This window comes from Sesamum indicum, linkage group LG9 (genome assembly GCF_000512975.1).
Source record: "Sesamum indicum cultivar Zhongzhi No. 13 linkage group LG9, S_indicum_v1.0, whole genome shotgun sequence".
NCBI classification, from domain to species: Eukaryota; Viridiplantae; Streptophyta; class Magnoliopsida; order Lamiales; family Pedaliaceae; genus Sesamum; species Sesamum indicum.
The window spans coordinates 891,556-904,477 of NC_026153.1; the positions used below are offsets into that span (position 1 = coordinate 891,556).

Here is a 12,922-nt window from a genome sequence, read left to right on the forward strand (position 1 = left end):
TGATGGAGGAGAAGGAAGATGTAAGTTAAGCTTTTTCAGGTTTTCATTGATCTTTTTTACTCTTGATGGTGTGACTTATGATATCTGATTATCTTGTCTTGCTTGTAACTTTAGTTTTATACACGCATAGAGGGCAAAAAATTTTGTCATTAGCACACAAGGTTGTGTTTTTGAGTCCATTTCATGACCTTCAAAATAGCCACATGCAAGGTAAAAATTTTGAAGTCTAAGTGAAATAAAGGATATTTGGACATTAGAAATTTATGTTTCAGACTGAAATTTCCACCTACTTAATTCTTAAACACATTATGGTAGCCTCTTAAAAGGAACAGGTGGAGCAATATAATCATACTCAAATGGTTTTATAACACCATTAACACGAGTTGACTCATGGATCTTGTTGGGCAATGTGAAAAGCTATTCTCTTGTGGTTTTGTTAATGTTAGAAGTTGTTTCTGTGCATTTTTGCTTTTCACATCTGGCTGGTGTGCGTCTGCAACTTTAAGTACTTGCTTGTTGGCTATTGTTCATGAATTGATCAACCAGTTGCCTGTTTGCGCACTACCAAGTTTTTCTTTTTACCCTGTTCATTTGCACAGGATTTGTATTTTGTTCTGCTCTGTTTGTTGGGTTGGTATATTATCATTCAGAATTCTGTTTGCAGAATGTCTTACATGGTAATTTTGTTCTTTATTTAATAGGTTACCAAGAAGACAGATCTCAGTGACTTTTATTTCAACCTGGCAAAAAATGTAGCATTTGGTGCTACAGAAGCTGACTCACGGAAACCTGGGAAGCAGCCCGAAGAAGTGGTGGTTCAGCACCCCATACAAGTCTCGCCTCCAGCGAGTAGCACTGATTTAGAATCATCTAGGACAGTGAAGAGCCATCAAGACGAGACTGCAACAAGTGTTTCTCCGAAGGGAAAATCTGAATGCCAATATACAACAACAACTTTAGATACCTCCACACAAGATCAAATCACAAATGAGCCATCCGTCAGTAACCAAGACCATCAAAACACAAGTGAGAATGCAGTTGTTGCAGCAAAGGACCATCACAGAAGAAGTGAGGACACAGTGGCTGCAGCAAAGGAACGATTTTTAGCACGGAAGAAAGCAAGGGTATTGTGAAGTAATATGTAAAGACTGAAGCCTGTGATTCCTTTTTGGCTTGAGCATTCACCACCATATCAGGAGAGAATTTGTGCCCATTGCTCACTTTGAACATTGTTTGAGAAATGTGGGCCCGTGTAGTCCATGTTATTTTGTTGTAAGATCATTTCTCATATCCACTTTTCTCTTCTTCGATTTTATTTCCGCTTATTCCTTTGCTTGCAATTCAGTACAGTCCTCGTTTTTATCATCGGGTGCAATACCAACTTGAGATTACAAGGTTGTGCAAGAGTTCTATTTATGCTTATCTTCAGGTAGACATTAGCTTAAGCTCCCAAATGTCAAGGGTGTGAAACAATTTCGAAACGCCCATACATCTTCCGTTATTTGTTATTAACATATTTGCAATAGAAGACAGTAGAATACAGAGGTGATCTAAAAATAAAGCCTGGGAATACTTATGTTTCTTTCTTTTGTCAGAAAGAACTTTACTAGCTACAGACAGAAATTGTTGAACACTCTGTCGAGACTTTATTACAATTCTTACTTACATGTTAGCCGATGCAGAATGTGCTGAAGAAATTGGCAGTTGATTGGAACTGGTCAGTTTCATTCTTCTAATCCATTGTGAAGGTACCTTAGAACATATTGTATATTAAGGGGCCCTAAAGGCACAGGAAATGAAATATGAGCTAAGCATTACTATTATTATTGATATTTCGCTGTCTTACATGTCTGCCAACTTAATCTGAAAACGACGAGTCACATGTTTCCATAGCTGTGTCCATGTGCCCTGCTTCCACTTTCCTGTTGAAATTTGGCTTCTCTATGGTGGGCATGAGGTAGACAGGACATCATGGTTTAGGTTTATACACCATAGAGGATGAGTACAGCATGAACGAGTTTTATGCTCAAGAGCAAGAAGATGGAGTTATTACACTCAACACCTCAGGACCAGAAACCAGCTGTCCGTCTTCCTCGGTATTGTTTTCTCCAGGAATAAGTACACGATACTTTCTGAGATATGGCTGTACTATAATTAAACATAATTTTATAAAATTATTGCAACATCACAAAAGGGTGTCAGAGTAATTATGTTGTGTTTTTCTCATTCGTCTATGCACTTCTACCCATCCTACCTACAAGCTTAGTTTTTATTACCTAAGGGCAACCAATCCTAGAATTTTAACTGTAATGCATGAACTTTTGTAGTTTAATCCAAGAATTCTTGGACCAAGACAAGTGACAACACACATTTGACTTTCCTTTGGCTACCAACCTTAATGAAACTTACACTGCATCACGGGTTGTTTTTTTGGGTGAAAACCGCACTTAGACGACAACCTTGAGAGCTACATTTGACTAAAACCAGATATTGAAAAGCATTGCTTGCTGTTTGTTGGACCCTTTACTTTGCTACTTTGCAAAAGATGTCTGTTTAAATGAAATGATGAAGTAAAACTTGTTACTGTCAAAACAGTACAACTCCAGGGCATAGATAGACTCCGCCGACAATTACTTAGACATACGGCTTGAATTGTATATACTACTCTGTTATTATAGACAATATACTATGATTAGCCTAATCGTTCGTGTTTTACGAGATCATTTTCGACAGGAAAATGTAGTCTGGAACAAAGGAAAAGATAAGTCTCGGCTTCCTGATTACAAAAGATTTCTTATATTCTTTTCTTGTATGAAGTAAAAAAAGAAATTCTTGAATTGAATCATTTGATGCAGATGATGGAAGATGCAGGATAAACACTAAGGCTGGGGATGGATCCTCCCAACCGCACTGATCATTGAATGCTAGATCGATCTGTCCCAAGTTGTTCAAAGGCCCACAGCCTTAAATAATTCACACTTTTCTCCCTCATTGCCTCTCTGCTAGACCTTAATCACATGCCCAAAGCGACAGTTGTTGCTGCCTTAGGACCAACAAAGTATGGCAAAGATGTAAATGCCATAATCACCACCTCAAAAACTATATCTTGTTGCCATTGTTTTTTGGTTAAATCAGTTTATAATCACCTCACCGTCAAGAACGCTGAAAACAATGGCTTCCTCCTCATCTCACCTCTTGTTTCTTGTTCTCCTCTGTTCCATCTCATCTTCATATCCCACCACCGGTACTATTCCGGTCTCAGTTTTCAACACAATCCCACATTCAGATCCACTCCAGAGGCTTTCACACCTTGCATTCACCTCCATAGCCAGAGCTCGGCATCTCAAGAATGCCCAAAACGCCCCTACCTCCACCACCCCTTTATTCGCCTACAGTGGAGCTTACTCAATCTCTCTCAGCTTTGGCACCCCACCTCAGTCCATACCTATGCTCCTGGATACTGGCAGCAGCTTTTCTTGGTTTCCTTGTACCAAAAGATATGTCTGCAGACACTGTTCTGTTTCTTCCACAGGCATTTCTTCTTTCATTCCTAAAGAGTCATCCTCAGCCAAGATTCTTGGATGCGTGAATCCCAAGTGTGGTTGGGTTCACCAATCATTTGATCCAACCACCAGTTGTCAAGAGTGCCAACTGCAGAAAACGAATTGTACACAGACATGTCCTCCTTATATCATTCTCTATGGTTTAGGATCGACCGGAGGGATACCGATGGTTGAAACTCTCAACATGTCTCACAAGAAAATATCTGATTTCCTTGTGGGCTGCTCGCTTTTCTCATCAAGCCAGCCTGCAGGTGTCGCCGGCTTCGGCAGGGGGGTTTCCTCACTGCCGAGCCAATTGGGAATCAAGAAATTCTCCTACTGCCTTGTTTCCCACAAATTTGACAACACTCCTAAGAGTGGCTTTCTTTCCATGGATCCTGAATCACATTCTAATAAAAAGACTGGAAACTTCAGCTACACGCCGATGCTGAAAAATCCTGTCAGGGCTGGAAACAGTGCATTATCAGATTACTACTATGTTGGCCTGAGGAGGATTACAGTTGGAGGGCAGAAAGTTAAAGTCTCGTACCAACAACTCTCTCCTGATTCTAATGGCAATGGTGGGACTATAGTTGATTCAGGCTCAACATTTACTTACATGAATCAGGCGGTTTTTGATATGGTGTCTAATGCATTTTCTGAGCAAGTGAAAGAGTACAAAAGGGCCGACACCGTGGAGTCTCAGACAGGGTTGAGGCCATGCTTTGATGTTACCGGGCACGATGCTGTGAAATTGCCAGCACTTACGCTCCATTTCAAGGGTGGAGCAGAAATGCCATTGCCACTAGAAAACTACTTCTTTGCTGTCGATGACGTCCAGAAGGAAGTTGTGTGTTTGAGTATGGTGACGGATAATACATTAGTGGGGCCGGAGCTGATAAGTGGACCATCAGTGATTCTGGGCAATTTCTTGATGCAGAATTTTCATGTCGAATACGATCTAACGAATGAGAGGTTTGGATTCAGGCAGAAATCTTGCTCGTGAGAGAAACAAGGGATGATCAGCAATGACATGAAGGTTTGCTTTCTTATGTTTAAGAACATTGTAAAGGGCAGATCTCTTGATTCAAGTGGTATAAAAGATTAGGCCGTTTTAGAGTAGGTAATGAACGGAAAATGTACTTCATGCTAAAGCAGTAATTTGATGCATCACCATAATTAGATATGACATTGATGTAATGCAAGCAGTGAATTATTTGATGGCTCACGGTTGGGCATTTACGACCTGCATTTACTCATCATGCTGCTCTTGTTGGAGCAATAATGTCCATAATCAACTCTGGGATCCCTGAGGCAATAATTTTGCCAATTTTCTTGTACTTCTATCCACTTGGCCCTAACGTGACTTACTTTTGTGTCACGTCAGGACAACCACAGAAGACAATTCTATCTTCGTGGGTGGCGTGGGAGGAAATGAACTACCAAAAGGGGTTAATACACACAGCGTGGATACAAATTCCTAGTCTTGGTCATAACATCGTCTTTACTATTAACATAAAATTGCTCCTGAAAAGGGCCAGTTCAATACGTTCTATGCGGACTACAAAATCCTTCTCCCAAAAAGGATTAACACATTCCGGTTCCAAATTATGTTCAAGACAAAAGGAGAAGTTCAAAGAGCAACAACCATGACATATCTTAGGTAAGACTTCTATCTACAAACCAGCCTCTCCCTCGACCACGCCCACTATTGCCCCAAGATGATTGATTTGGAGGTTGCACCTGGCCTGATCTCTCTACATGGTTTCTCTGCCAACCGACAGCAGGAGCACCTCTTGACGGATTATTCAACCTCCGATCTTCTCTTGAACTGCAGTCGAAGCCACCACTGGACGGCAGGAAATTACGGCCCCCACGCCAAGGCTTACTACTTGACAAGGGACGACATCTAGCTCCTTGGTTCCAGCATGAGTTTGAATTCACTTGATCTCCATTCATTGCTGGAGCACCGGGCCTAAGTTCACCACCATGTTCTCTCACAGCATACTTGGGCACAGCCACCGCTTTGCCTCTACCTAAGGTAAAACCACTGCCGGCCCCTTTATGTATAACTTCAGGAGCAGGACCACAGGCCACTGATTTGAAATTCTGGTCCGCACCCATTGGCTTTCGCTGAACCCTGTGAGACATAACTCATCGGTTTATAAATGCGAAGAACATGGTCTATCAATCTTGAACTGACGCACCTGTGAGGATGAATTGGATAGCTTCCCCGGTGTTCGTGCCAAAGAATAGTTTCCGGTATGTCCACTTCATTTACCGTCTGCATAGCACACAAACATTTAGAAGGAAGAGTCAATCATATAGTCCAGCCGGAAATGGTCCTGGGATACAATCATTTACCTTTTCAGGGATAGTTACACCTTCAATAAGCCTAGGAACACATTGACAACCTTGGTCTATTTCGTAGAACAGACATCTGATCATCAAGGAAAGACAGATTGTGTTACAGATGAGAACAGTAGGAGGATGGGGGAAAGGCAGCAAACTGTGTCTCTAACTTGCAGTTGTTTGTTATCTTACAGATCATAATCATCGGCTTGAGAAAGCTCCTCAGGTTTCAGATGTATAGTACCTTTAATCCCATCACTGAGGTTGATTACATAAAAAACAGAATCACAATCAACTACCAAAAGATTCGTATCAAGAGCTGCTGCAGTAATTGAGATCCATGCATCTTTAAAGGAGCATAGTTAAAGATTTATGCAATATGTATACATGGAGGACGAAAAACTTAAGGGATTTATGCACCATATATACATGGAGGGGGGGAGGGGGATTTAAACTGAAATCTGAAAAGGACCACCTTGACAGGTATGAAACATAAACCTTACATAGTACTATCCATCATTATTGCACCCTTAATCTTCTCCGAGGCTTTTCGAGTTCCAATACATGCAGCTTCTTGTTGGATTGTTGTGCTCGAGCATCTCACAAACAACAGATCAAGATTTTGCAAATTCCTAATTTTCTCGATCTCCTACATTTTAGAAAAGTAGTGAATATCCAAGCAAAAAAATTTTTGAACAGAAATGGTAAGTTTCTGGGCGGTCCCTAATGAGAGACGATGAAATGGGGTGCTAGAGGGGGGAAAGGAGCATCTAATGTAAATTGATCTTACACACCTTCAGTTCATTTTCAAGTTTCCTCTTCTCTGCAAGAAGACGCTTTGCTCTTCGTCAAGGCAGCTTGCATATACCCTTGCAGACACAAACAATACATTAAATTATCAACAGAATCACACAAATCATACAATGAATTAAGTTTCAACAATAACAGGTCACCTGCCAAGAATATCTTTTCCCCTCGATGTCTGTCTCAAATTCTGAGCATTACAAGAGTTAATAAAAACATTTAAGAGAAATACTTCCTTCCTGTTTTATCTTAAGAACTCATTTCAGGCATGACTTACCTGTGGGGTAAAAGTCGATGATATTGGACTTCTCATCGAGCATAAGTCCCTTGTATGCTGAAGGTAATGCATGAGCACTGCACATATAGAATTCAAAGAATCAAAACTACATTTATTGTAAAAAGTTGATCCAAAGACAAATGAGATAAGAATGACACAATAATTTCACCTCCCAGGAGGGAGAACTCCCATCAGCTGATCCAATGGTTTGAAGGGTGAACCTTTCTGAAACCGCAGCTTCGTTTGTGAGAGTCCTTTAACATCAGATGCCAATGGACCATAGTGGTAAGGATAAAACCTGTCATAGACGACCAAACATCAAAGACTTGTTACTTTGTGAATCAAATCCCCAAGAAATAAGTGGAAGATTACCAAGTCCATGATGGAACTCCAGAGAAATAATACAGGAGAACCCAACAGAGGCCCTCACAATACTTCGCCACCTAATAAACCGTAAGCAAGGTTCGAGATATATATCGGATGAGACAAAAATATTATATTGTAATAATAAACTAACTGCTAGAAATCAAAAGAAGTTGCGCTTGTTTCCAACGCTGTCATACAACTTCTTCACATACATCATAAATTTGAGTCCTTCAATTGAGATTCATAATCAATATGACATTTTGAAATATAATCTTTTAATATATAAAACACACCACAGATTTTCGAGTGGTTTCGGCCTCCTCAGGGGTTTGAGCTGCAAATTTCTCCTTGTAGTATCTCTCCCTCCAGCAAGGAATGCCAAATTTCACCTATGACATAGGCCAAAAGATGAAAGGCCAGAAACACCTTCGAGAATTTTTGTGTCTCCAATGTTAAACAAGCAACACACCTTATCTTTTCCAAGAGCACCATCCTTGAACAAATCGGATTGGTTTCTCATGTAATCTTTAAGCTTCTGCTTTAGCTCTTTCGTATTATTCAAAGCCTGAAATACAAGTAAACCACCACAATGTTCACACCTTGAAGTTGGAAGCACAAGTTCCACGACTTTAAGTGAAAAAAATCATAAGAAGCCACAATTGCAGTAGTAAACGAGAAATAGACATACATCATCAGCATTCACAGAAGTAGACGAACATGTAACATCTACTGCTCTATCATAATCTGCTTGGTTCTCTTCATAATCCCTCTGGACAAAAATAAACCTTTCGCTTTAAGCCTAGTCGTCATAAAACCGAAGCAGAAATAAATGTAAGATTGAAAATCTTTGAGATTGCTATACTAACAGCAACTTGATCCTCAGCGAGTATCCTCAATTTTCTGTCTCTCAGCTCAGCTCGTTTGCTGAATACTTTTTCCTCATAGGCACCTACAAGAAGTATGTATCTCTCTACTCGCTTCAACTTAATATAGGCTCCCTTCTTGTCTGCCGCCTGTTTCAAGTGTAACAAACAAACAAGTGCAAAAGCAATCCCATGACTCACTGTATCTATTTTATATCGATGTTTATAGCAATTACCCTTTGCATGTCAACCAAGTAGCCTCCCAGATTTTGAAACTCTTTCTTGTATACATGCATCAGCAAATCTACACATCCCTAGCGACAATGAACAAATATATGTTTTTCCAATTTAGGACTATGAGTAGCATATTAAATGAAGTTCAAGGTAAATAACTGGAGAAATTAAAGAACCTCGTGAATTCCAAGACTAGGCATATGAGGCAGAAAATCATTCCCAGCCAAAAAACACATAAAGATGAAATCATCAATGATTCTCTCAGGATCACATCCAAGTTTCTCAGGACCACTAACTGCCAGATCGAAAGCCAAATACTCTCTCAGTACCCAAACATTTAGAAACTGCAAACACCAGCAACAAGACGTCAATATATACACACATATATATTCCATATTCTTCCATCTTCTATATTCTTTGTTTAAGTAATATACCTGATAATGCTGCTTTTTGTTAACGACAAACACAGCTTTCATGCGTGAAGCCAATTTTTCAGACTCGGCTTTATGCAGACTAAGTTCTATCGTTGATTCAGGACTAGAACGACTCTCCACAGACAGGACCTCCTGTTGACAATCAATACAACGAATTATTTGCAAACTATGCATAAAAATGTAAGCCCTCGAACCCATCATCTAATCAATACAACAACAGAGCCATTAATCTACATTCAGGCAAAACCAGAACTGGAAGGGATGATTTTCGCAGATGACAAACAGCAGCAAGCCATAAAAATAAAACCTCTCTCAGAATCGAGAAATAGATTTCATGCGTCGCCAGTGCCAGCATAATTAAGTCAGCATCCTGCATTAAGATTAACTTCAGCAAAGAACTATGATCACGTGCAATGAAAAACGGAATTAAAGACGATATATGTTAAAAATATATGACATCCGATCAAATTTAGTGTTTTACCATGCCATAGAGGCAGTGCTTGGTATTCGGATTGTATACAGGCGACGAGCGCTGAGCCCGAATGAAGGCCATAATCTTGTGTTCCCCCTCACCTGGAACATTACCATCTGACAGAATAACCTACGAGTAAACAACAATTATTGTTACATTTTCTTGATCCTGTTAATTTGAAATACAGTTGAATTCTTTTGACAACCTTAATGTTTCCCCAGGCAGGATTCTCGCTCCTCCGCAGCCTGATGTAGCTTTGCAATTTCCTCGACAGCATGTACATGAATTCTGTGCCCGGAGTAATGACATTCGAATCAGCAACCTCTGTTTCTTGTTTAGGCAACACTGATTTCCCATTCCTTTCAAATTCTTGCCTCAGCTTCTCCTCCATTTCCTCCTGGAGAAGAAATAAAACTAAATTATCAATGCAAATCAATTTAAAATTTTCCGGCGCAAGAACAAATGTATAAAATCAGATGAATATTCGCACAGCGATTTGATTGTCCTTGGAAGCACGAAATCGACGGGCCCTCTGTTGATTCATCTTTGCCCTGGGAGCAACACCATCTGCAGTTTTATTACGGACTATGATTAAAAATAAACCAGAAAGAAACTACGTGTACTGTGTGGAAAAGGAAGGCAGATATATATCTTCTAGCTGTAAATATTGTTACCAATGGCCAAGTACAACAATTTCCGCGGCCTGACGATGTTGAAGAGACGATCAATATAATCATACATACGCCTGAATACCTCGTCATAAGTTGTCGGCGGAAAAAGCTGAATGTCAGACCAAGAATTTTCAGAACCTGGATTTGGAAAATAACCCGAAGAAAAACTACAACTAATGATTCAAGCAGGGAGAAGAAGGTGAACTTTCCTATGATTTGCCTTACGTATATCTATGTAAAGCTTATCACTTCAAATGTTTTATTACAAACTTGAGTTGCATTTGCTGTATATTTAAGAAAAAAATTATACATATTACATGTATATATTGAAATATAACATATAAATACCAATCAAGACAGTGTAAAGGTTTACCATCTACATGCAGATACTTAACATGGAAGAAAAACACAGGTACATAAAACATTCATGCCTAGCTACTCGAATCTTGATGTAATTTTCCTGATATTTTGGCCAAAAATTCTCTTCAGACAGCCCATTAATCCAAAAACAGAACATAGGCTTTTCAAAAGGAATAAAAAAATAAACAATAAGAAAAGCGAAAGAGACATCATCGTCAGGATGAAAACACGGATGGATAATCCCGTTCATGTCGAGATAGAAATTGTCGAACTCTTCCACAGATTCAGACACTATCTTAGGATACTTATTCACCAACCACCGGTAAAATGAAGGCACACCCATTCTTGTTTCTCTCTCTTGTCTCCTTCTTCTCAGTTCTCGCTCGTCTGTGTTCTTGCAATGTAGAAGAAGTTATCTGGTAAATGTATGACTAGAACTCGACTTCCAAACAGAACTTTACAGTGATTCTAACCGCCATAAAATTACTGTGCCCTTCGAAGGGACGTTGCAATGATTACGCTCGCTTTACCGAAAGGTCTGCTCCTTCGGGGTTCGGACATCGGATGAAGATGAAGAAGTATATCAAAAGTCGTCGTAAAGTACTGTGTCGAGTCTAGCTAATTTCGTGTATTTGCATTCACCATCTCAATTATAGCGAAATTTTAAGGGGTAATTACACTTTTATCCCCCATCAATTTTAATTAATCATACATAAATTTTTTAAATTTGCATTAAAATATTTTTAAAATTTGCATCCATCTAATAATTACTTTCCTTCGTTAATCTAAATTTATTAATATTAATAAAAATAAAAAATATTTCTTATTTTCATCAATTAATTGATTCGTGATTTATTGCAAGTCAAGCAATTTTTTCTTGACTAATTATCTTTATAACTGTAAAAATATACCTCCTTACACGCAGTAACATGTAAACATGCATAAGGGTAATTTCATTATAAAATATTTATTTAACCTGCAATAAATCTGTAATAAATCAATTGAAAATAAATATGAATCTTTATCCAGTCTTTTTTTTTAATATGAATAAATTTGAAAAATTTTAACTAATGAAGGAATTTATATATTAGATGGAAACAAACTTTAAAAATACTAAATATAATTATCCAAACCACATAAATTTATGTGTAACTATACAAAATCTTAGCTTTAGCTCAAACTGCATTTGGGAATTAATTACGTGACAGGTGTAATATATTTATAATATACTTAATCTATAATTTAAAAAAAATGCTAATTATATGACAAATGTAACACTTACTTTGTACTTTATAGTTCGGCCAAATTTAATTTAGATCGTAAATTTTTTACCTTAATTATAAAATAATAATAATAATCCGCTCACACCATGCATGTACCAAGATTTTCAGGATGAAAATATCTTTATTATTTACACTCATTAGTTATTAGTTCTTATAATTATTTTTCTAAGTGTAATTTGAATTAGTATAAATTTTTATTAAAATAAATAGGATTAAATATATTTTGCACACATAAACTATGCATGTATTTGAGTTTACCCTCTAAAGTCTAAAATATGAAAGATATCAAAAACACCCTTGGTAAAATAATTGACATTTATAGAATAAAAATGCTCTTCTCACATACCCCTATACCTTTTATTTTACTCTCTAAAATTATTTATTAAAAAATCTCCCCAAATTCAAAATTTACTCAAATTTTATTTAGAAAATAATATTTGAAATTCATAACTTTTTATAAACATATATGTAATACAAAAAATATTTATAAACCCAATATATGCAAATATATTTTACGAAGTAAATAATTTATATTAAAAAATACATGTACATATGTGCACCTATATAATGTATATATAAATTTATAGAAAAAACATGTTATATGACTTATAATTGTTGTTCAGTTGCATATATATTTAAAAAATGTATTATATCATTACTCAAAAATTTTATAGAATATTATATATTTATTATATTTTATGCTCATAAAAATAAATTAGTCTAAAATAACACAAACGATCCTAATTTATTAATTTATTTAAAATGAAGGTACCACTTTCTTTTATAAAAAAAAAAGACGGCAAAAGGATGCTCTCAGTTAATATGTAGTTTAGATATTTATTCTAACAAAGTGTAAGGTTGAAATCCTATTTACAAATTTGAGGTCATGAGTTGAGTATGATTGGATGTGTAGTTACTTAGCTAACATAATTTATGTCTATTTATTTTAATTTATATTGTCGTAATTTCCACTTCTAAAAAACAAAAATCACATTCTTCCTAACACGATTTAGGTGATGTTTGGATAGATTTGATTTGGGAATGTTTAGATTTATTTTCTTGCAAAAGAAGGGTGGTCGGAAAAAAATATTGAAAAATGCGTCAGTGATGTTTAATTTTTTAATTAAATTTAAAAACATGCTAATTTTAATTTTCAGGGTATTTTTAATTTTTGTGTCAGAGAAATTGTACGGAGGGAGCAGCTTAAAATATTTGTTTAAAAATAAATATTATTTTTGGCATAATTAGACATACAATTTGAAAG

General features: G+C 37.1%; 2 protein-coding genes and 1 pseudogene across 2 annotated transcripts in view; 2 read left to right on the plus strand and 1 right to left on the minus strand.

The window, feature by feature from the left end:
- Positions 1 to 1,340, plus strand: part of LOC105170055 (nuclear speckle splicing regulatory protein 1-like) — a 3,863-nt gene extending 2,523 nt beyond the window's left edge. Inside the window, 2 exon segments of the mRNA XM_011090651.2 lie at positions 1 to 20; positions 702 to 1,340. The exon segment at positions 1 to 20 is cut by the window's left edge and continues 4 nt beyond it. Of these exon segments, the coding sequence (XP_011088953.2) occupies positions 1 to 20; positions 702 to 1,133 (452 nt within the window). The 3' untranslated portion in view covers positions 1,134 to 1,340.
- Positions 2,697 to 5,064, plus strand: LOC105170058 (probable aspartyl protease At4g16563). Its single transcript, XM_020696897.1, has 2 exons — positions 2,697 to 4,581; positions 4,930 to 5,064. The coding sequence occupies exon 1, from the start codon at positions 3,172 to 3,174 to the stop codon at positions 4,546 to 4,548; it is 1,377 nt and encodes a 458-aa protein (XP_020552556.1). The 5' UTR covers positions 2,697 to 3,171; the 3' UTR covers positions 4,549 to 4,581; positions 4,930 to 5,064.
- Positions 5,177 to 10,982, minus strand: LOC105170237 (annotated as a pseudogene).